Genomic DNA, 24,626 nt, shown 5'->3' with positions numbered 1-24,626 from the left:
AGATGGACACAATACCTTTATTTTATTTACATTACATTACATTATTTAATTTACATTATTTTATTCATTTACATTATAATACATTATTTACTTATTTTTTTAATGTAGAGCTGAGAATCGAACCCAGTGCCTCACATGTGCTGGACAAGTGCTCTACCACTGAGCTACAACCCCAGCCCCTGAATGAGTTATTTTAAATGGATTAAAATTTTGTACTTATGCAGTATGAACTTGAGCTACAAATATTATCCTCTGAAGTTATAAGTAAGCAAGTAGAAAAAGAATGGAAGATCTTTTTTAAAAAATACTTATTTGTTTCTCTTTGTCCCTCCTGCCAGATTGACCTGGGAAGGATGCAGTAGGTCAGTATGCCTGGCCTCAAGAGCAGCCACAACATCTCTTTCTCAGGACAAGGGGTTGTAGGCAGAGTCTACCTTCCCGGTCTAAATCTCTATCAGGGGTCAGATTAGCAAACATGAGAACCGTGTCTGGTCTGGGTGGGGCCACACTGACCTAGTGGGGGCTGGCTCCTGAGGAGGGGAAAGTAAAGGAGAGACGGGGCAGACTCCTGGGTTGAATACACAGTTGTCCTCAGCTAAGATCATCTTTCTGCAAAACATGGAAAACATCTTTCCTCTACTTTTATTCTGGATGTAAGTAGGCTGAGGGTTCCACTTTATGCAATAAAAAATAAGCAGGAAAATACCACTTACACAAGTTAACAGTTTCCTAAGTAAAGTTCACATATCTGAGTGATGTCCCAAACAGTATCATTTAAGATTACCTTTTCTAATTGTAGAAATAATACATCTTATTAAAAAAAAAAAAAAAAAAAAAGATCTCCGCATGGTGGTACACACCTATAATTCCAGCTGCAAATAGGGAGGTGAGGGAGAAAGATTTCAAGTTTGAGGCCAGCATGGGCAATTTAGCAGGACCCTATCTTAAAATTTAAAAAAAGGCTGAGGTTATAGTTTAGCAGCAGAGCACTTGCTTATCATGCAAGAGTCTCTGGGTTTAATCCCTGGCATGTCACCCCTCACCAAAAAAGAAGTTTGTTGTTAGTATTCTTTTGCTGTGACAAAATACTAGAGAAAATCAACTTAAAAGAAGAAAAATTTTGGGCTGGGGTTGTGGCTCAGTGGTAGAGCGCTACCCTCACATGTGCAAGACCCTGGGTTTGATCCTCAGCACCACATAAAAATAAATAAGTGAAATAAAGGTATTGTGTCCAACTATAAGTAAAACAAGTACAATAAATATATTAAAAAACAAAAGAAGATTTGTTTTGGCTTATGGTTTCAGAGGTTTCATTCCATGGCCTGCTGGCACCATTTTTTTTATGTAAGTCAGAGCATCGTGGTGGGGAACACATGATGGAGCAAAGCTATTCACCTTGCAGTCAAGAATTAGAGAAACAGGCAGGGCCCAGGTTTCTCTTTCAAGGGCATGACTCCAGCGATCTACCTCTAACTAGGCTCTAGTCCTAAAATTACTCCCACCTCCCAATAGCATCACTAACTGAGAATCAAGCCTTCAACATGTAAGCCTTTGGAGGACATTTCAGATTTAAAGTATAGTAAAATAATCATATTTAGCCAGGCATGGTGGCATACTCCCTGTTGCTCGGGAGGCTGAGGCAGGAGGATCAGCAGTTCAAAACCAGCATTAGCAAAAGTGAGACACTAAGTAACTCAGTGAGACCCTGTCACTAAATAAAAATGCAAAATAGGGCTGGGGATGTGGCTCAATGGTCAAGCGCCCCTGAGTTCAGTCCCTGGTACTTCCCCCAACCCCTGAATCCCAACCTCCTCAATACAGAGAAGCCATTTGAATTGTGTTTTGGTGCATTTTCTTCCAGGCTTGTATATTTACTCCATAGTTGTGATTATTATACATACATATACATATATGGCGGGTGGAAAATTTTGTGACCTGTGTTATCATTGCATACCAGTCTAAAGTACTATACAATTTTTAAGTTAATACATATACTTTAAAAAAATTAATACTTCATTTTTAGATTGGTTTTAGGTTTACAGAAACATGAACAGAAAGTGTATATTTCATGTTTACTCCTCTTCCCAGGTTTTTTGCAATATTAATATCTTGCATTATTGATGAACCAATATTTCTACATTATTATTAACTAAAGTATATAATTTAGGGCTCATTATATATACATTGTTTTGGATGCTACTGCAATGTCACTTTTTTTGTGTGTGGTGGTGGTTTTACTACGTTGCTCAGGCTTGCCTCAAGTCTGGGATTTTTTTGCCTTAGCTTCCTGAGTAGCTGGGTAGATGTAGGTATAACTTTACTTGTCTTCTGACTAGAAGCATCTAGTGTATTACCCAGGGTAAATACAAGCAGTTTGGGGTTGGGGGACAGGAAGTTTGTGTAATCTTTTCCCGAACTGGCTTTTAAGGCTCTGCTCTTTGTGGGGGTGGTTGGTATCTGACATATTGGAGATCTTTCTTGAATATTGTGCTGTACTTTTTTGGGTTGGACCTCATTAGTAGTCCACTCTGTGTCTAATGTGCCTTCTCATGCTGCTGATACATTTTAGATCTCCTAATAGAGTGGGGTTGCTAAGTGACAATAGGTCACTTTCCTAGGTGATAGTAAGAGAGCCAGTTGGCGATCCTGCTAGTTAGAGTTTGAGTTAAGCAACTGAGTTCAAAGTTTAGGGTAGAAACTGAGCTTTTCCAGACTGTCTCTGAGGCTCTTGCTGGTAGGGCAGTGACTTAGAGAGGTAATGGGTGCCTCAAACAAGAATAGACCAGAGTTTGCTGCCCTTCTATCTTCAAGCTTCCCTCTTGGATCCTCCCTCCTGGGGCTGCCTCCTTTCTGCTGACTTTGCATGTGTTAGGATAAACCACTGTTTCATTTAGTTTTTTTTTTTTTTTTTTTGGTACCAGAGATTGAACCCAGGGCTGCTTAGCCACAACCTCAACCATATATATAATCTTTTTTTTTTTTTTTTTTGGTGGTGCTGTGGATGAAACCCAGGGCCTTGTACATGTGAGACAAGCACTCTACCAACTGAGCTGTGTCCCCAGCCGCCTTTTTAATATTTTATATAGATACAGGGTCTCATCAAATTGCTTAGGGCCTTGCTAAATTGCTGAGGCTGGCTTGAAACTTGTGATTCTCCTGCCTCAGCTTCTGAGCTGCTGGGATTACAGGCATGCACCACTGTGCCTGGCTCATTTACTTTACTTGAGTTAAGCCTGGGATTTTTTTCAGAGGGAATATTCTTCTTAAAGGGAAATGAAATCAAAATATGAATATATGGTAAGGCAGTTTATAAAACCGATTTCCTCTTACCTAAAACCAACCACAGAGAACGTGGTCAGGAATATTGAGACTTGCTGCTTTGCTTCATGAGTGAGTTTTGGCCCAGCTTTTGCTCCTCTTCATCCCTGGTGTGTCCTTAGTTTTCTTTCATTTTGGTGAGAGTTGGAATCTCTCCCATCTCTTGAGGACAGGAACTGTTAATGAGCCATTTTCTCCTAAATGTAGAAATACCAGGTAACTGGTAGCCTTTTAACATGGGTATCTGTTTTTATTTTCCCCAAAGTCATATTTTCTGTTTTGTGGGGAGGAACTGGGGATTGAACTCAGGGGCACTCAGTCACTAAGTCACATCCCCAGTCCTGTTTTGTATTTTCTTTAGAGATAGGGTCCCACTGAATTTTTTAGCTTTTGCTGAGGCTGGCTTTGAAATCCTGATTCTCCTGCCTCATCCTCCTGAGCTGCTGGGATTACAGGCATGTGCCACTGTGCCCAGCTCCCCAGCCCATTTTTGTATTTTATTTAGAGACAGTATCTCACTGAGTTGCTTAGTGCCTTGCTAAGTTGCTGAGGCTGGTTTTGAACTTGCAATTCTCCTGCCTCCACCTCTTGAGCTGCTGGGATTATGGGTCTTTTTTTTTTTTTTTTTTTTAAACGAGTTCTCGCCATGTCATAGGCTGCTCTCAAACTGTGGGCTCAAGTGACTTTCCCACCTCAGCCTCCTGAGTGCTGGGATTATAGGTATGTACCACCACTCATGGCTTCTCAAATTCTTACCTAATCTTTTCCTCAATGCTTTCAGTTCCCCCCATATGACTATATTTGATGTTCATTCTACATGTGACTTCATTAGTGCAGGGATGAGGACAGTTGGTGCCTATCTGGGAGTCTTGCTAAGTTGATCTGACTGGCTTTGAACTTGTCATCCACCTGCCTTAGCCTCTATAATAGCTGGGATTACTTGGGAGTCGTGAGCCAGCATATCTGACTAGTTGAAACATTATTAAATGCAAGCCTTTGCTAGGAAATATATAGGAGCTGTGCTAATTTATTTAACATTACAAGTTCTTGTTTCCTGTTTATAAAAGAGTGCATGTATTATAAAAATGACAAACTTTTATTTTAGTAGGGTGACCTGAAAAACACTGGCTCCTCCTCCCAAATCATCCTTGTCCAATAGTTGCACTTGCATCTATCTGGATTTTCAAGTCAGAGACCTGAGAGTCATCCTTAGTTCTTCTATTTTCCCTATTTCTTGGACTTGTCTTAGATCTGTTCCATTAGTGTGTCCTGTCAGTTCTACTTCCAAAATTAGATCTGGAGTTCACTTTGTCTCCCTTGGTATCATTGTAGTGTTAAAACCAAGTCACTTTGATCTTTTGCCCTGGCTACTGTAATTTGTGTGTGTGTGTTGTGTGTGTGTGTGTGTGTTACTGAGGGTGGAACCCAGGTCTTCATGCTAGGCAGGTGCTGTACCCTTGAACTATGTGCCCAGGACTTTTTAAAATTTTGACACAGGGTGTTGCTAAACTGCCCAGGCTGTCCTCCAGCTTATGATCTTCCTGCTTCAGTTTCCTGAGTAGCTGTGATTACAGGTGTGAAACCCTGTTCCCAGCTATAATATGTTCTTAACTGGTATATCCCTGCTTCTGTTCTTTCCCCTTCAAATTATTTTCTATTTGTCAGATAGTGATATTGAAAGATAAAGGAAATCATCTTATTCTGTACCTTAAAAAAATTAAAGATTTTTGCATTGTACCAGGAGTAAGATTCCAACTCCTTAAAAGCCTCTGAGAGTTTTAGATATACTGGCTTTCCTGCCAGCCCTTTTTGTTTTCCATGATCCCTCTTACACATTTTTTTCCTTTCTCTGGAAGAATCTTCCTGTGGCTAAATGTCTCCCATTCTTCTGGTTTCAGCTTAAGTTTTACCTCCTTAGATATTTTCCCTGTGAACTTTTTAGGTAAAGCATCTTGTCCATTTACTCTCCAATCGTACTGTCTTCTGTGTTTCACTATCTTTTTCCCCCCTTTGTCTTTATAGCCCTGATGACAATTTGTAATCTCTCTCTCTCTCTCTCTCCCTCCCTCCCTCTCTCTCTCTCTCTCTCTCTCCCTCTCTCTCTCTCCCTCTTTCTCTCTCTTGCCCTCGTACTAGGGATGAATCCAGGGGCATTTAACCACTGAGCCACATCCCTGGCCCTTTTTTTATTATTATTATTTTTTAAATACATGACAACAGTGGAATGCATTACAATCCTTTTTTCACATATAGAGCACAATTTTTCGTATCTCTGTATATAAAGTATGTTCACATCAATTTATGCCATTATGCATTACTTTTTTTTTGCATTACAATTTTTTTTATATATTTTTTAAGTTTTTGACAGACCTTTATTTATTTATTTATTTATATTTGGTGCTGAGAATCGAACCCAGTGCCTCACACATGCCAGGCAAGTGCACTACCGCTGAGCCCCAGCCCCAGCCCAACATTACAATTCTTTTTTTTTTTAATATTTATTTTTTAGTTGGACACATTATCTTTATTTATTTATTTTTATGTGGTGCTGAGGATCGAACCCAGGGCCTCCCATGTGCTAGGTGAGCTCTCTATCGCTGAGCCACAACCTCGGCCCCCTAACATTATAATTCTTAATACACATATATACCACAATTTTTCATATCTCTGTTTGTATATAAGGTATGTTGATACCCAATTCAAGTCTTCATACATGTACTTTGTATAATGATGTCCATCACATTCCTCCATCCTTGCTAATCCCCTTCCCCTTCCCTTTCCCTCCACCCCTCTTCCCTATCTAGAATTAATCTAATCCCTGGCCCTTTTTTATCTTTCATTTTGAGACAGGGTCTCATTAAGCTGCTTAGGGCCTCATTAAGTTGCTAAGGCTGGCTTTGAACTCACTATTCTCCTGCCTCAGCCTCCTTAGCTGCTGGGATTATAGGCTTGCATGTGCCACCATGCCCTGCAACGATTTGTAATATTTTGTTGTCTTTTCACCCCTGCAACTTCCAGTAGATATGAGCCCCATGAGTGCCTTGCATTTATTTTAGCTGCTGTGTTTAGCCATAGCACAGTCTTGATGTAATCAAAAAGTCTTCTTTGGTGTGATTGTACTTTGTTCTACAGTGTACAAATAGCACTGTTATAGACATGAATTTACCCTTTGGGTCAGAACACTAAAATTCTATTGTTTTCTTAGATCCCTGCTCCGAAGAGAGGAGAAATAGTAAGGCAGATTGGTGATGCCTTGAGGGAGAAGATCCAAGTACTGGGGAACCTGGTAATGTTTTGCAGTATATATACAATCCTTGGAGTAGAGAATAAAGCTGTCATGCATATTTGATATAAGATTGTGATTTTTGAGTTTATACGTTTCAAATCTTTTTTTTAAGAGGAAAGATTAATGAGATGGACAGTAAAAATTAAAGAAAATTCTTCAGTTTTAAAATTCTACAGAAAAAAGGAACAGACTTTCTTCAGTTTGTTTCTGTCACAAAATAGACATGAAATAATGTTTTACTTTTGCCCACCTCAGTTTAATGTTTAAAGTGTTAATTCTGTTGGAAAAATCCTGCTTGGCTTTTTAATTTTTAGGTGTCTTTGGAGATGGGGAAAATCCTGGTGGAAGGTGTGGGAGAAGTTCAAGAGTACGTGGATATTTGTGATTATGCTGTTGGCTTGTCACGTATGGTTGGGGGACCCATCTTGCCTTCTGAAAGTAAGTCATATGTCAGTTAAGCTGAATGTACTCTGATAGAGAGAGCTCTAGAAAAGCTTTGGATGGGAATAATTTGCAAAAAAGGAATTACAAGTGGAATGTAAATATGTGAATAGGTCTTCAATCTTTCTAAGAAATGCAAATTAAGGCAAATAAAAACAAGAGATTCAGAACACCCCACCCTGACCTGCCTGCTGAGAATTGAACCTGGGCCCCACACAAGGTGGGTGCTAGGCAGGTGCTACCATTGAGCTGCATCCCCACTCCATTTTGTTTTGTTGCAAAGATAAAACCCAGTGTGTGAGTACATGAGGGGTAGACTTTTAACACATCTAGAAATCAATTGGGAAATACACCCAGAGTCTTAAATTTGAAGTCAATTTTAAGACTATCTAGAATGTGACAAAAATTTATGCATGAAGGTGTTTAGCTGGTTGTGGTGGTGCATGCTTGTAATCCTGGTGACTCCGGAGGCTGAGGCAAGAGGATTGCAAGTTCAAAGCCAGCCTCAACAACTTGGCAAGGCCCTAAGAAACTTAGTGAGATCCTGTCTCAATATAAAAAAATAAAAAGAGCTGGGGATGTGACTCAGTATGTGATCATGATGGTACAAAAAATAATAAATAAAAGGGAAAAGGGGCTGGGGATGTAGGTTAGCGGTAAATTGCCTCTAGGTTCAATCCCCAGTACCAAAAAAAAAAAAAAAAAAGTGTGCATTATAGATATCAATAGAATATATTTAAAAATGACTTAAATGCCTAATTCTAAGGAAAACATTAAACTAATTTGGGTGGAATATTAGCATGTCTTAAAGATGTTAATGAAGATTGTCTTCTCACCCCACACTTTTATTGAAAGATTGCATTTACTTATTTTTATTTATTCATTTAAAATTTTTTTAAAATTTGTTCTTTTTAGTTATACATGACAGTAGAATATATTTTGACATATTATATATACATGGAGTATAACTGCCTATTCTTGTGGTTGTACATGATGTGGAGTTACACTGGTTGTGTATTCACATATGAACATAGGAAAGTTATGTCCAGTTCATTCTACTGCCTTTCCTATTCCCATCTCCCTCTCTTCCCTTTATTCCCCTTTGTCTAATCCAAAGTACTTTTGTCTTTCCTTCCCCCTTCATTATTGTGTGTTAGCATCTGTGTATGGGAGAGAATATTTGGTCTTTAGTTTTTTGGGAATTTCTTATTTCACTTAGCATGATAGTCTCCAGTTCCATCCATTTACTGGCAAATGCCATAATTTCATTTCTCTTTGTGGCTGAGTATTCCATTGTGTATATATACCACACTTTCTTTGTCCATCCATTGAAGGGCACCTAGGCTGGTTTCATGGCTTAGCTATTGTGAACTGAGCTGCTATAAACATTGATGTGGCTGTATCACTATAGTGTGCTGATTTTAAGTCCTTTGGGTATAAACCAAGGAGTGGGATAACTGGGTCAAAATGATAGTTGCATTTACTTATTTGTAAATTTATTTATTTTTTTAAAATAATATGAATAGCAGAAAATCAGAAAAGGGTAAAAGATGAAAAGTTTCACTATCTATAACAACCCATGGAAAAAATGAACATTTTTGATTTCTTGTGTATCTTTTTAGAACTTTAGTTCACACACAGGTAAATAGGTGGTGTTGTTTTTGAAAATGGAAAATTATTCATGCTGTTCTGTACTTTTTTCCTACTTCATACATCTTGGAAATTGTTTCACATTTATATGGTAAGAAGCTTCCTTCATTTTTTTGGTTACTATTTTGCTTTAAGGTTGTTACAATTTAGCTGTGTTTCAATGGTGGATATTTAGGGTATATTTAACTTTTTCTATTACAAACTATGGGGCAAAGACCAGCCTTGTACTTTGATCATGTTTTACTGATGAGAATGAGAGCTTATACATTGATAATGTTTGCAGTGTTGATGGACCAAAACAGGTAACTGTGTATCTGCTTTGACAGTACAAGGGATTGAAGTATGCTCAAAAGTATACTAGTGGTGATTTCTATAAGTGGTGGAATTATTGGGGTGTTACTATTTTCTGCATTTTATAAAATTTTCATATGTATTATTACATTTATAATCAAGAAAATTTTTTTTACAATAAAGTTTAATTTTTTTGGATTGTTGGACAAATTCTTTGCTTGTAGAGAGTTCAAGCCTTTTTAATTTAATTTAATTTTTTTTTTTGTACTTGGGATTGAACCTAGGGGCACCCCATCACTGAGCTATATTCCTAGCCCATTTTACTTTTTGTCTTAAGATAGGGTCTTGCTAAGTTGCTGAGGCTGGCCTTGTACTTATGCGTCTCCTTGGTTGCTAGGATTATAGGTATGTGCCACCATGCCGGGCTAGAGAAGTCCTTTTATTAAGTGAATTGTTAATGACCTTAATTAAATGTATAAAAACAATTCTTACTATTCAAGATTAATTTTATGTCATTGAACACTTAAAAGAGGTTCCTCCAGTTTGAAAAGTTAGTACACTGTCAATTTGGGAAGTATACACATGCAAGCAAGAAACTTCGATCTGTGACTGCTCTTGGTGCCTGACTCACCAATTATAATCTTTTTCAATCAGATCTATCCATCCATACTTTTAAAATTTTGAAACAGAGTCTTGCTTAGTTACTTGCCCTCAAATTTCTTATCCTACTGCTGGTGGCTGGGTAGCTGGGATCAGAGGTGTGCACCACTGTGTCCCAGCCTAGATTGTATTTAATACATAAATACTTCTATTTGTAATTTTTAATTTTCCTGTAGTGAATGTCTTTGGTAACATATTCATTCAACATTAGCCTATAAATGATCTGCCTTGTCTCGAATGTGAAAAGGATTGAAGCCCACTTCAATTGGCAACATTAAAAAGCGTTAAGAGGCACAAATTCTGTATTCTGGTCATGTTTTGTCTTTTGTGATCACATTTCTTAGGGCACCTCTTAACACCTCTCTGAAATTTCCTTGTCTCCAGATAGGATCAATAACTGCCCTAATGTATGTACTTCCTGTGAGTTTCAGAGATACAATGAGTAGCCTTATGGTTTATAAAGAATATTATAGTGATAAATACTTCTGTTTTACATTAAAAATGTACTCGTAGCTGGGCATGGTGGCACAAGCCTGTAATCCCAGTGGCTCTGGAGGTTGAGGTAGAGGATTGAGAGTTCAAAGCCAGCCTCAGTAAAAGCAAGGTGATAAGAACTTGTCTCTAAATAAAATTCAAAATAGGGCTGGGGATGTAACTCAATGGTTGCATGCCCCTGAATTCAATCCCCAATACCAAAAAAAAAAAAAAAAAAAAAGTACTCATATCCAATGCTGTGTAAAGTGATCCATTACAAGGCACCTGAAATTTCTCCTGGTCTGGAATATGTACTTTTGTTCTGAAAATGAAAGATTTTGTAAGGGTCCGGCGAAGCGTCGGAGGAAGAGACCACCAAGAGACTGACTTTATGCAATAAGCAAGAGGGAGTTTATTGAGGATCCGATTCAGCACGCTGAGGCTCCAGGCAGGCTTGCTCAAAAAGGGAGAGCAGCCCAGAGCCCAGAGCAGAGGTCAGGCAGAGCTTAAGTACACTTTTTTGGAGGGGGTGGGGGCTTTGCATACATCAGAACAAATCATTATGAGGCGCAGGAAAATTGAACAACAACTCTGGGACATGATTAGTACATTCATTGGCGGGAACAGATTGGGCAGGGGTGATTGGTCTCTCCTAAGCAGGGTACACATTCAAACTGATTGGTTTTAGGGCCTAAATGCCTACGTGACATACTACACAGAGTCCCAAGTTATTAGGCAACCCGGGAGTCAGTGGAAATATTTACTGGGCAGTTCGGGTATTGTCCTAACAGCTACAGGGATTACAGGTTTTGGGGGTAGCAGGGGAACTTAACAATACTTGGTCTTTTACTCTTTAACCCAGGCCTCGAAGCTTTACAATGCCCGGTCTTTTACACTTTAACTCAGGCTTTGCAGTTTAGAATCAGCTTAGAAATTTTACCCTTACAATTTCAGATATTATTCTTATTAATTCATATGCATTAAATCAATGTGCTTGAGCATGTTCTGTATCTTCCCCCATCTCAGGACCTGGCCATGCACTCATTGAACAGTGGAATCCTGTAGGTCTGGTTGGAATCATCACTGCATTCAATTTCCCTGTGGCAGTGTATGGCTGGAATAATGCCATTGCAATGATCACTGGGAATGTCTGTCTTTGGTAAGATCTGCTCACTTCCCTGCCCAGCAGTAAGAAGGTGATAAAAGTGGTCATTTTCATAAACTATTAAAAACGTTTTAAATATATTGAAATGTTTTCAATACTTACTCTTTCAGTTAACATTGTCATGTGTGCTAGTCAGGAAGCACTGATTTTTAATTATTCCATATTTTGCCACTGGTTATGTGACTTAGTTTTTTGGTACAGCGCTGTCCCCCTTTCTCTCCCACCTTCATTTCTACCTCAAATACGTGTACTGTAATTCAATTCTCATGCTAACTACTCAGAGTTAGTGTTAGGCTCTCCGGCTTAAGGATTCAGTCCTTAGCAAAACTGCCAGTGCTTCAGATGTGATATCAAATGCTATCTTCAATTGAATATACTCAGATCTATCTATAAAACAAAGCATAGTTTCAAGGATTAATGATTTAGACCACGTTGCCAAAGAAACCCATACTTTAAGTCCAAATAGCTAGTTGTGTAGGTGATGGATTTCTGCTTCATTTGGTTCCTATAATTGGCAGAGGTTAGTGCAACAGATATTAAGCAGGTAGGTTCAAAGTCAAGTGGTGCCATTGTTATGTTCATGAAGGTTTTGTGGACCCTTAGACCCCAGAGATACCACCTAAAGTATTGATTTCTATTTCAGTTACTAGATTTATTTTTGTAGAATTAGAGCGTTATCAAAGACTTTTGCTTCTGCTTGGTAATAAAAAGTATTGTGGTTTCCCTAAAATCAAATTTCTTCTCTCCTTTTTTTTTTTTTACTATGTCTAGGAAAGGGGCTCCAACAACTTCCCTCGTTAGTGTTGCTGTCACAAAGTAAGTGAGTGTGGCCTTCTTTTTCCTGGGTATGGCATAATCTTGAAAGGGTGATTGAAAGGTCCTGAGTTTTTAAATGATGTGAAAATGTCATATTTATTTAAGCATGGAATTTGGATAACCTTTTTCAACTTTGGTTGTAATAACATTTTTGTATCATTTTGCAGTTGACACAGCTCATTCAGAATCATGTCATTTATTTCTTTGGAAACATGCCAGATATTGACTTAAGTGTTGAACTCTTCTAGACATTTTTTTTTAATCACCTAGAAAAATAAAAACATCTTTAGTGGAGAAGAAATAGCCTGGCAATTTCAGAGCTATTTTTAATAATTGTTGAACAAAATTAATAGTTCTGTGTATAGATTTTAGTCAGATAATATTTTTATTTCTTTTGCTTAATAGACTGCTAACAAAAAGAACTGATTGTATTAATCCACTGATTTACCCAGTACTGTTTAAAGGGAATCTCATGTTTTGGTTAAAAAATTATTAGCATTTTATTCCTTTTTGAGAGCTTGTCAGCTCTGATGAGGTCATAAAATCAGCATTACAAATCTACAATCTGGAATACATTGGGTGCTTTTCTATGTAGGGCTGCCATGTGCCCTTTGGCAGAAAATACTTCATGATCATTTGAACTGCCTGAGCAATGCTTTATGTCTTCTCTTTATGTTCAAAATGCTTTTTTTTTTCCTTCTTAAGATTATTTTATAAAGAAAGAAGGAGTTCTGCCTATAAGTATTTGGAAACCTTATTTATAATATGTGAAGAGAAATTTAGTCTGAATGTTAAAAGGGTGGGAGAGAAACTTGGAAAAGGAGAGTGAAATGGTTGGAATTCATCCCTAATTTTAAAAATGTGTCTTATACTAAATTATTTTCTGTCTTAGTAATGGCTCTTTCTTTCTAGGATAATAGCCAAAGTTCTAGAGGACAATAAGCTGCCTGGTGCAATTTGTTCCTTGACTTGTGGTGGAGCAGACATCGGGTGAGTGAATTAGATGGAGACCATCCTTCTGTTGAGGGACCCCAGGTTGATCAATGAAAATCGTCTTTACTAGAATAACAAAATCCAGTGCTGCACTGGGGTTTGGGAAGAGTCCTTCTATAAAGCCAAACTTGGAATTACTCAGGAAATGACCAGGTAATATGGAGATTGTTGATATTTCCTGGGGCAAAGGAGTGAGAGTTATTCTCTTCCCCAACCCACTCCTAGCGGCACCTATCACCAGCCTGGTACAAAGTCAGGCCTTTCTCTTCCATGAGCATCTCATCACTCTCCAACAGCAGGTGGAAGAAAAGGGGACAAAAACTGAACATATGTCGCCTCTCCCCTATTTTTTCCAAGTTTTGCTGTGTCAAATGTTTAAAACTTTGCAAACATAATTCTATTGAAATTTCATTAGTCAAGAACTTATTCATGTAAATAGATTGCTTTCGAAGCTATAGAAAACAGTAGATCTCTCTCAAGAGCATCCAGCCTTGCTGATCTCACCTTTTTTTTCTGAAGAATAGGTAGGGGTGAAATATAAACATTCACCAAGTCCCTCCACTGTAATTATCAAGCTGTGCTACATTAAACCCAGCTCACTAATACAGGGAATTGTTAAACCCTAGTGACCCATGGGTCAAGAAACTTTCAGAAGCATTAAAAAAAATAGTTGAAGTTTATCCCTTGTCATTTATTTATTCCATATTTATGTTATGGTTTTTGTTTTGTAGACAGTAATGGAACATACATATTTATGTGTTTTGAAAGAAACTTTGAGTCTTTCAAGAACTGTTCCATTTTTTGTTTCTTCTTGGGGTAAGGGAGAAATTACCAGTTAATTTGTTTTAAAATATTTAGGCATTTTTGAGTTATAAAATTGCGATGCAGGAATTTGTGGATGAGACATTCACATATGAAAGATGACTTCACTAGTTATCCGCTTAAGCAGAATAAAGTGTGTGAATATTTTAGAATATTCAGTGTTATGGACCATCATCATTATCTTATTCCAAAACAGTGATCAGCCCAGAAACTCAAACTCCACACTCTAAACCCACATTACTCATCATCCCCTCATTTCTCATCCCCTGACAACACTACTGGGCTTTCTATCTCTGGATTTGCCTGTTTGGGATATTTCGTACAAATGGAAGCATATAATATATGGGCTGGCATATATATTTTGTGTCTGGCTTCATTTATATAGTATAATATCACAGCTTGTTTAAGCTAGAATTGGCCATAATTACTCTGACCCATGATGAAAGGCTGTTATTTCCAGCGTAGACTTTGATGAGGTGAGGACTCTTGGGAATTAAGCCTTATAACTCATACTGTTGGGGCTAAAAGGTTAATTTCTCTCTGACACTTTTACCATACTTCTACTTACTAGGTAATTTTTAAAAGGAGCAATAAGTTAGTCCTTTGTTCAAATAGTTGAGAATGTATTAGCAAAATAGCTCCCACATATACAATAAATAATGAAATATTATCTAAATTTCACTTAAAACATGAGTATTGTATTCTTTGATTTACTCTTGTTTTTGTAGTCTGAGTATCCAGTTCTTCGTGTTGGCCTTGGAATGGGTCAGTAGTGTGTATAGGAATATGTTAAGTAGAACCACTTTGAGTATCAGTGCTCATATTTGTGGGCTGAACCTGAGGAAACCTGTCTGAGTAGATGAATCAAGCTGTCTAGCCCTGCACTAGACTGATGCTCTTAACTTCCCTGCTTAGCTCAATTGAACTCTTTGAAGCACTGATCTATGAACAGAGATTCAAATCAATAGTACTGATCGCCATTCCTTAAAAGCAACTGGAAATCCTAGCACAGCCTTTCTAAATCAGCTTCTTTGAGGGATCCTGTTGGATGCTTCTATATAGCCATCTGAGATTTTAATCCCTTTTTTTTTTTTGATACTGATGATTGAATCCAGAGGTACTTTACTATTGAGCAACATCTCAGGCCTTTTTAAAATTTGAGACAGGGTCTTGCTAAGTTGTTGATTGGCCTTGAACTTGTGATCCTCCTGCCTCAGCCTTTCAAGTAACTGAAATATAGGTGTGTGCTACTGTGTATGGCACTATTTTTTAATTCTTAAGGAATTATGTAGTAGATTGTGAATTTGAAAAACAACTTGCATGCTCATGAAGGAAATACTAGAAGGATATTGTCCAGTCACCCACTAGATGCAGGAAGGTTTTTCTTGTTTATCTAACAACTTCCTGTAGACGATTTCTATTTACAGAGAGCTCTCAGATCAGGTTATCCTATTTTGTGAAAAATGTATTTCATTTTCCTGAAGGCCTTCCTTGTAGCCTTGATGGACTGCCTTGCCAGGGGCCCATGTCAGTGTTTTCTTGTGGCATCGGTAGGTGCTCCCATCACTGGGTTTCTCTGCTTGGGTAACCGTGTCTGTTTCCCTGCAGCACAGCAATGGCCAAAGATGAGCGGGTGAACTTGCTGTCCTTCACTGGAAGTACTCAGGTGGGAAAACAGGTGGCGCTTATGGTACAGGAGAGGTTTGGTAAGTGTTGATTTCTGATGAGAATTTTAATTCTCTGAGAAGTATGGATGTGGAATATAAAAGTTGGCTTTTGTTTTGTCCATTCAGAGGGTCATGGAAAAGCTGGTTATGTTTGTTTGAATGTCCAATAAAAGAAAAGGGTACAATTTTTAGTTGAATATTAGGGGAATCTCAAATTTATATAGAAGAAATATATCTTTTTTTCTACAGTAGAAAATAGTAGAATCATATAAAAAGGATCTTTCAAATTCTTCTGGACATGTTTAGCAACTTAAAAAAGAAATCACAATTTAAACAAAACCAGTGAATGTGGGCTTAGGTCGTGGAGTGCTCATCTCCTTTGCATTCACATACATAAGACTGAAAGGGATTGAAAGGGTCTTGCAGACATAGCATCATGTGTTCTACTTTATTGCTGGTTTAAGAATTTTTCAGGGGTATATTGACCAATTTTCATCTATTATGCTAAATTTGGATTCCACCCTCAGCATAAAAGGAGACTTGAGTTAGTTAATGAGCTATTATTTTCTTATTTAGGCATTGCTTTTAAAAAACAAGTTTACGAAAGGGTATTTAAGGATCATCAAGATTGGGCTGGGGATGTGGCTCAAGTGGTAGCACTCTTGCCTAGCATGCATGAGGCACTGGATTCAATTCTCAGTACCACGTAAAGATAAAATAAAGATATTGTGTCCACCTAAAACTAAAAATAAATATTTTTTTTTTAAAAAAAAGATCATCAAGATTTCAGGATACAAAGTCAATATAAAAATCATATTTCTATACAATAAAGAATGATCTGAAAGTGAAACTTAGAAAGTAATTACATATATGATAGCATTGAGAATAATAAAACACTTAAAAGTAAATTTAACTGAAGTTTAAGTCTTTCATGCAGAGTACCTCAAAGCATCATTGAAAGAAATGGGAAAATAGCTAAATAAATGGAAAGGTATCCTGTTCTCATTTTATAGAACATTTAGTATTGTTAAGATCTGACTTTTTTTCTGAGTGATACATAGGTGCATTGTAATTGCTGTTAAAATCCCAGCTTCCTGTTCTGTAACAATTGACAAATTGATCTTAAAAATCCTACAGAAATTCAGAGGACCCCAAATAGCCAAAATGATCTTGCAAATAAAGAACAAAATTGAAGAACTCATACTTCTTGATTTCAAAATTGAGCACAAATCAGGGGCTGGGGTTGTAGCTCAGTGGTAGAGTGCTCACTTAGCACATGCGAGACCCTGGGTTCGATCCTCTGCAGCACATAAAAATAAATAAAATAAAGGTATTCAAAAATTGAGTATAGGGCTGAGGATGTGGCTCAAGCGGTAGCACGCTCACCTGGCATGCGTGCGGCCCAGGTTCGATCCTCAGCACCACAAACAAAGATGTTGTGTCTGCTGATAACTAAAAAATAAATATTAAAATTCTCTCTCAAAAAAAAATTGAGTATAAATCAATAGTAATCTATATTAGTAGCAGCATAAGGATGCACATAAAGATCAATCGAATAAAACTGAGAGTCCAGAAATAAGCCTTTGCAATGATTGCTGATTGGCTTTTTTTTCTTTTTAAATAAGAATGCCAAGACATTTTCAATGGGGAAAGAATCTCTTTCAACAAATGATGCTGGGACAACTAAATATCTACGTACACTAGTATGAAGTTGGGTTTTTATCTCACCTCACCTTATATATAGAAACAAACTAAAAATATATAAAGACCTACACATAAGATTCAAGACTTTAAACTCTTAGTAGAAAACAGGAATAAGTCTTTGTGACTGTGGGCTAGGCAGTGGTTACTTAGATAAGACACCTAAAGTGCAAGCAGCAAAAATAAAAATAGAAAAATTAGATTTTATCAAAATAAAAACTTGTGTGCTTCAAGAGGCTACCAAGAAAAAGGTGAAAAGAGCAACCTATGGCAGGAAATATTTGTAAATCATATATTTGATGAGCAACTTGTGTCTATAATATATTGAGTACTCTTAAAATTCAACAATATCAAAGACAAGTAATACAGTTTAAGACTGGGCGGTGTATTTGAATAGACAAATGGCCAGTAAACACATGAAAAGATGCTGCCTGTTATTAGTGTCATTGCTCCCACTATAGGCTTTCATCTTCTGTTTCTCCCTGCCCTCTAAAGCATGTGTGTGTTGTCCATGTGTGTAGTACCATCAGTAGGTAGGATTATAACTTGTTAAGTATGTCTGTCTATCTTAAGGTACAGATGCTTTTTAGGGAAAGGCTTGGTGGTTAGGAATGTAGTTAAAGAGCATTTCACAGAAGACTGGATGGATGTAGAAAACACAGTTTTCCCTTTTCTGCCAAATATCACTTGTAGCCAGGTAGGAGAAGCTACTATCTTATAATGGAATATTTGGTTTTCTTACGTCTTTTCTTAGCATCTAGCACAATGCTATGCTGTAGCCAGTAAGCTGTCATTAAATCAACGACTAAAGTAGAGGCTAGGAACTGTGGTAGCGCCCAGAGGCTTTTGGCGGTAACAGCCCCATCCCTTCATGATTAATATCCACTGGATGCTTAACTATTTGAGAGTGATGAAAGTGGCAACAGACTCTCCTGCTATCATACAGTTCTGAGAGCACAAATAAATAAACATTATTTTAAAGTGCATTTGAGGAACTTGTGTTCTAAAGAACAATAGGGTACATATAGCTTTAAAATTGAGGCAAATCAATCTCACATCTGTGTGCTGGGGAGAGTAAAGTGACAGTGGCATTCACAGACTGCTATATTTCTTCTCTGGAATGTGAATTGGCATGGTGTGTCAGGATTCCTAATGTACATGCTCTTTGGCCCTGACCTAAGTAGATAATCGAATAAATAACCAATAATAAATTTACTCAACACTGGAAAAGTAATATGTGTAGTCTATCTCAATAATTTTTAATTTTCTGATGTATAATTATGATAACTATTAACGTCAAATTTCCTCATTGTGATAATTGTACCTTGCTGTGGCAAATAAATTTGGTATATCATCAGAATAGAATACCGTAAAGTGATCCCCCCCCACCCCCCCATGCTGGGAATCAAGCTCAGAGTTTTGTGTATGTGATGCAGGCACTCTGCTACTGAACTACACCCCCAACTCTGAGCTTTTTCATCTTGCAAAATTAAAAATTTATTCTCATTAAACAGTAATTTCCCCTACCCCTGGCAAATTTTTATATTTGTGATTTTGATTACTTTACAACATTATTTGAGTGAAATTATATTTGTCCTTTTGTGACTGGCCCATTTCACTTGGTGTAGTGTCATTGAGGTTCATCCATGTTGTAGTGTGGGATAGGATTCTTTAAGTCTGTGTAATATTCTTCTCTGTATGTGCACCACGTTTTCTTCACTTGGCAGTTGACGGATCCTTGGGTTGCTTCTATCTTTTGGCTCTGTGAATAAAACTGTTAAGCACGTGGGAGTATAGGTAATTGTTTGAGTCCCTGCTTTCTCTTCTTTTGGTATATACTCTAAAGTAGAATTTCTAGTATCATATAACAATTCTGTTTAGTTTTTTGGGAAACTGCCATACTGTTTTCCTCAGTGACTGGCCCATTTTTTTTTTTTTATTGGTTATTCAAAACATTACAAAGATTGCAGAATCACATCGGTTACACATCCACATTTTTACATAATGCCCTATTAGTAACTGTTGTATTCTGCTACCTTTCCTATCCTCTACTATCCCCCCTCCCCTCCCCTCCCATCTTCTCTCTCTACCCCATCTACTGTAATTCATTTCTCTCCTTATTTTTTTCCCATTCCCCTCACAACCTCTTATATATAATTTTGTATAACAATGAGGGTCTCCTTCCATTTCCATGCAATTTCCCTTTTCTCTCCCTTTCCCTCCCACCTCATGACTCTGATTAATGTTAATCTTTTCCTCCTGCTCTTCCTCCCTTCTCTGTTCTTAGTTGCTCTCATTATATCAAAGAAGACATTTGGCATTTGTTTTTTAGGGATTGGCTAGCTTCACTTAGCATAATTTCCCTGCAAATTCCATGATTTTGTCATTTTTTAGTGCTGCGTAGTACTCCATTGTGTATAAATGCCACATTTTTTTTTATCCATTCATCTATTGAGGGGCATTGGGGTTGGTTCCACAGTCTAGCTATTGTGAATTGTGCTGCTATGAACATCTATGGCAGTATCCCTGTAGTACGCTCTTTTAAGGTCTTCAGGGAATAGTCCGAGAAGGGCAATATCTGGGTCAAATGGTGGTTCCATTCCCAGCTTTCCCAGGAATCTCCATACTGCTTTCCATATTGGCCGCACCAATTTGCAGTCCCACCAGCAATGTACAAGAGTACCCTTTCCCCCACATCCTCGCCAGCACTTGTTGCTGTTTGACTTCATAATGGCTTCCAATCTTACTGGAGTGAGATGGTATCTTAGGGTGGTTTTGATTTGCATTTCTCTGACTGCTAGAGATGGTGAGCATTTTTTCATGTACTTGTTGATTGATTGTATGTCCTCCTCTGAGAAGTGTCTGTTTAGGTCTTTGGGTGACTGGCCCATTTTACATTATTTTTCTCCTAATTCCAAACTTAAAGGTTACAAGACTAGTATAAGGAATTCTTTATACCCTTTAACCAGATTCACTAATTGCTTATATTTTGCCCCAGTTTGCTTTATCACTTTCTTTCTCCAGCAACATATATGCACACATGTGTGTTCACACACATAGTATGTACATGTTATTGTTACTGTTAGTGGAATAAGTCAAAGACATTGTGTCCTTTTATCATTAAATATTTCAGGGTTTTAGAATACAGGCATTCTCTCATGTAAGCATGGTATAATTATCAAAATGAGGAAATTTGTTGGTAATATTTATCATAATTATACATCAGAAATTTTTAAAAATTATTGAGATAGACTATAATTTGAAGATATACAGCAGTGTGCAGTAAATACTGAAATAGTAATTAATTTGTGTTTGTGTCTTTAAAGGGAGAAGTTTGTTAGAACTTGGAGGAAACAATGCCATTATTGGTAAGGCTGCCCTTTTTTAGTTGTTTTGTTTTCTGTTTAACATAGACACAGTAGCCATTTGAATATACAGAACTTGTTTAGGAAATAATCCTTCCTATGTTATGTGAGCTGGGTCTTATTTCCATGTAGGAATTTTACTTATAAGATACAACACAAGCTGGGGTTAGAGACAAAGATAACTAAGTAGGAGAAGTATTCATTTTTGGAGAATATAACACAGGATATGGAGCCTGTGCACGAGATTTCCGTTGTCTGTGCTGTGGCATTATTACTTCATGTGTTTTCTTGTTTTCTGAAAACTAGCTGCATGTTGCTCCAGAATAACTCAGTCTTGCATGATGTGCTGATTCCTTTTAATTTCTGTAGCTAATCTTCTGTGGAGTGTGAGAAGTTTCCTGTTGGGAGGGCATGCTTCCTCAGGTGTTTTTTGCTAATCACTTACCTGCAGACCAAGAGGTGATTTACATCTCTTTTCATTATTTGAGTTTGGGACAAAAGGGAATTAGAAAATCACCCTAACTTCTGGACAATGTAATGAAAGTCAGTATGTTGAGTCTTAATAGAAACAGCTTTTGTGATAAAAAGAAAAACTTGGTAATTTCTATATTGCTACTATCTTCATGTTTCTGTGTCTATATATTTGTGGTGTTCATCACAGATTTAAAAACAGATGGCAAAGGGTTTGTTTTAGATGAACTTCTAATCTAGTTGAGATTACACTTAGTGAGCACTAGATATAGTTAGCACTTGTGAGCACTAGATACCTGCCAGGGAGTGTGCTCAGCTTTGGGGGCCAGAGGACAAGTTGTAGGTCAGCTAGGTAACTTAGACTGTCTCAAAATGAAAAGTAAAATGGAAGAGGTAGTACCTCCGGATTCAATCTCTAGTACTGGGGGAAAAAAATGTTGAAATAACACAACTAAAAAAACAATGATGAATGAGAACTCTGGTCTGTTTGCACAAACCACTTTCTTAACCATCATGCTAGTCTGACAATGCTGTTTGATTGGAGGGTCAGGATTGAAGATGGAAGGAGGAACTGGCTGAAAGTTTCTAGACGATATAAGAAAGGAGGAATTAAAAAAATATAAATGGAAGGGTTATTCTTATAAAGATTATACTATTTTTTCTCTTCTGAGAGTAGACAAAGAATAGATAAAAATAGAGAAGAATTTGAAAGTGACTTTGTATTAATCTCTTCAGAGGAATAGAGGAAGCTCAAAAGGGGCTTTTTCCATGTGAATTTTTCTATCCAGTGGAAGATAAGATCATTCCATGTAGTAGAGCAGAAAACAGACATTTTTCAATGATTTGAAAATGATTCGGAAATGCATCTGCAGATGTTTTTTCTTGTTTTCTGAAAACTAGCTGCATGTTGCTCCAGAATAACTCAGTCTTGCCAAGCACTCACCCAAGCACTCACTTGGGTGTTTCCAGAGCATGTTTTTTTTTTTTTTTTTTTTTTTTTTTTTTATGAAGGTCTTTAATTGTCTATGAACCCAGGGACACTGGCATCAAAAGAGCCTGTGGAATTTAGATTGGAGGCAAATAAAGCTGATGAAGAACATGGTCGCATTACAGAAGAGTGCCCAATGACCATATAGAGGAGGTTCAGATAGTGTCAGAAATTGAGGAAGATGAAAGATGATGGGGTGAGAATGAGAGACTGAGTTTACCTGTGTATTTGGGTAAAGGTCATAGAGCTAATTGCTCTATTCTATAATCTTTCCTAGAAGAAAAGTGTCTTCACCCCTAATGAGCACATGTGTATACGTCTGCAACGTGATCTTGCTTGCTTTATGATGGTTTTGGCATTCTTACTTTTTAAAGTCATCCTTTTAGATCAGTTAGCAAATGTCTTCTCTGCCTGTTTCCTTGCACTGATGGGCATGTGTTTGTGCTTCTTTAAGCTTTTGAGGATGCAGACCTCAGCTTAGTTGTTCCATCAGCTCTCTTTGCTGCCGTGGGGACAGCTGGCCAGAGGTGTACCACTGCAAGGCGACTGGTGAGTGTGCTGTGTAGTGCATGAGATTTTCCTGATCTTATACACCACATTTTAATGAATTATGCTGAATAGGTATGGTAGACATATTGCCAGAAAAATATGTTCTGCTGACATGGATTGCAAATGTGTGGGCCTGCTGCTCTCTAGTGCTTGAGGCGATGTTGATTAACCAGGTACTCAGCCTTTTCCCCCACCCCAAGCTAGCAGTAGTGTCAAAACAAATTGATGGGTATTACACTGAAAGGTGAGACCTATTTTTATTCATACTTGTAGGACAAGATGTACAAAATACAGTGTCACTTAAAAAGCTAGATATTTGAAAAATTCTAAAACTCAATTAAAAAGTAGCCTCACTTTTTTTTTTCCACTTATTTATTTTTTTATCTTTTTGTGGTACTGGAGATTGACCATAGGGCCATGGGCAGCCAGGCAAGGCTCTACTATGGAGCTGCATCCCCAGCCCTAGACTCATTTTTTTTTATAAAAAACATTTTAAAAGATTTTGATTTTTGGCTTCAAGTCTTCAATTTGACTTGGTGTGACATGGTTTATTGAAAATAAATGACTATTTTTGTGTTGTCTTTAAATATATAATATATATATTATATATTATATAATATATATATATATATATATATATATATATATATACACACACACACACAAACTTATATGCATAGGACAGATAATAATAAATGTATATAAGATGTAGTTTACTTGTAGTGTGTGGGATTTCTAAAGTTTAAACTATATACTTAGATTGAGTTGAATTTCATTTTTAATGTGAAATACATACAACCTTGATGTTCATGATTCTTATGGTACTGAAATACTATAGTAAAACGGTGCAGTTTGTTTAGGTACAAAATTTGAACACATTTCCTTTTATTTTTTTCCATTGTTGAGTTTTTCCATTGTTCCATTTTAAAAAACTGTAATCAAATCCTGAAGGAATTGTTTTTGAATTTTGCTTTCATTCACAATGAGTATGAACAAATTCTATGGAAGATTAGCATAATCTAAATTAGAACAAGATAAAAGGTATATGAAAATTCAATCTTTATCTTTCTCACACTTTTCATACTTTTTCTTGCATTTTGCAAATGAAAATCACATTATTCAGTTGAATTCTTCAAACACATCTATGATATTCATAGCGTTTACAATTTATTAATTTGATTCACCATAAACATTACATTAAAACAAAGAAAGAAGCATCCTGCAGATAATTATATCCTTAAGTAAATGATGAAATATGGAATGACTTGAGCCACTCATTTCTCTCTTCAGCCCACTTTTATTTTTCCTTTGGGGCTGGAGCAAATATACATAGCCATGCTTTATATTTAGTGTTAAATATTAAAGAATGCTATTAATAATTGATCAAACTGATTTCCATAGCAACAGTTGGTGAGGTGTAAGAGAAAAACCTTTACAGTATAATAGACCACTTTGTGAGTGGTTCTCAAAGTGACAATTCATTTGTCACAGGGACATTAGCCTAGAGCATGAATGGCAGGTTCACCTCTGCTGCTAGGAATGTAGCAAGAGTTCACATCCCACACAGAGTGAGTGCATGCCTGATTTAAGACCTTGTGCTGGAGATTTATGTTGTCTGAGACTGAGTGCCTGTGGTGACCCAGCACAGATCAGCCTGACCCAGCCATTGTGCTGAGACTTGTGGTTGCACTATATTCAAGGTGGACTTGATTCTGATTAAGAAGTTACGGGTTGGGGATACAGCTCAGTGGCAGAGGCCTAACTTCACATGTGCAGGCCCTGAGTTCAATTCTCAGCACTGCAAAAAAAAAAAAAAAAAAGTTCTAAATGCTTTCAAACAAATATAGGAATAATGGATTTGTGAAACTTTGCTGGATAGGTCCTTAGACAATTGATAAAGCTTGTGATTTTTATTCTAGCATCTACCTGGAGGAAATTATTAACTTCATATAGTTAATATTAAAATCAG

The 24,626-nt window shown here is 37.2% G+C and overlaps 1 protein-coding gene across 1 annotated transcript in view; it reads left to right on the top strand.

The window, feature by feature from the left end:
* Nucleotides 1-24,626, top strand: part of Aldh7a1 (aldehyde dehydrogenase 7 family member A1) — a 37,346-nt gene that overhangs the window by 3,282 nt on the left and 9,438 nt on the right. The window contains exons 4-11 of the mRNA XM_076855901.1: nucleotides 6,524-6,604; nucleotides 6,919-7,042; nucleotides 11,147-11,279; nucleotides 12,057-12,101; nucleotides 13,014-13,091; nucleotides 15,525-15,622; nucleotides 20,611-20,652; nucleotides 22,563-22,657. Of these exons, the coding sequence (XP_076712016.1) occupies nucleotides 6,524-6,604; nucleotides 6,919-7,042; nucleotides 11,147-11,279; nucleotides 12,057-12,101; nucleotides 13,014-13,091; nucleotides 15,525-15,622; nucleotides 20,611-20,652; nucleotides 22,563-22,657 (696 nt within the window). The remainder of the gene's footprint in view (nucleotides 1-6,523; nucleotides 6,605-6,918; nucleotides 7,043-11,146; nucleotides 11,280-12,056; nucleotides 12,102-13,013; nucleotides 13,092-15,524; nucleotides 15,623-20,610; nucleotides 20,653-22,562; nucleotides 22,658-24,626) is intronic.

This window comes from Callospermophilus lateralis, chromosome 5 (assembly GCF_048772815.1).
Source record: "Callospermophilus lateralis isolate mCalLat2 chromosome 5, mCalLat2.hap1, whole genome shotgun sequence".
NCBI lineage: Eukaryota > Metazoa > Chordata > Mammalia > Rodentia > Sciuridae > Callospermophilus > Callospermophilus lateralis.
Note: the sequence above shows the minus strand (reverse complement) of the source record. Positions and strands in the feature narration are given on the sequence as shown.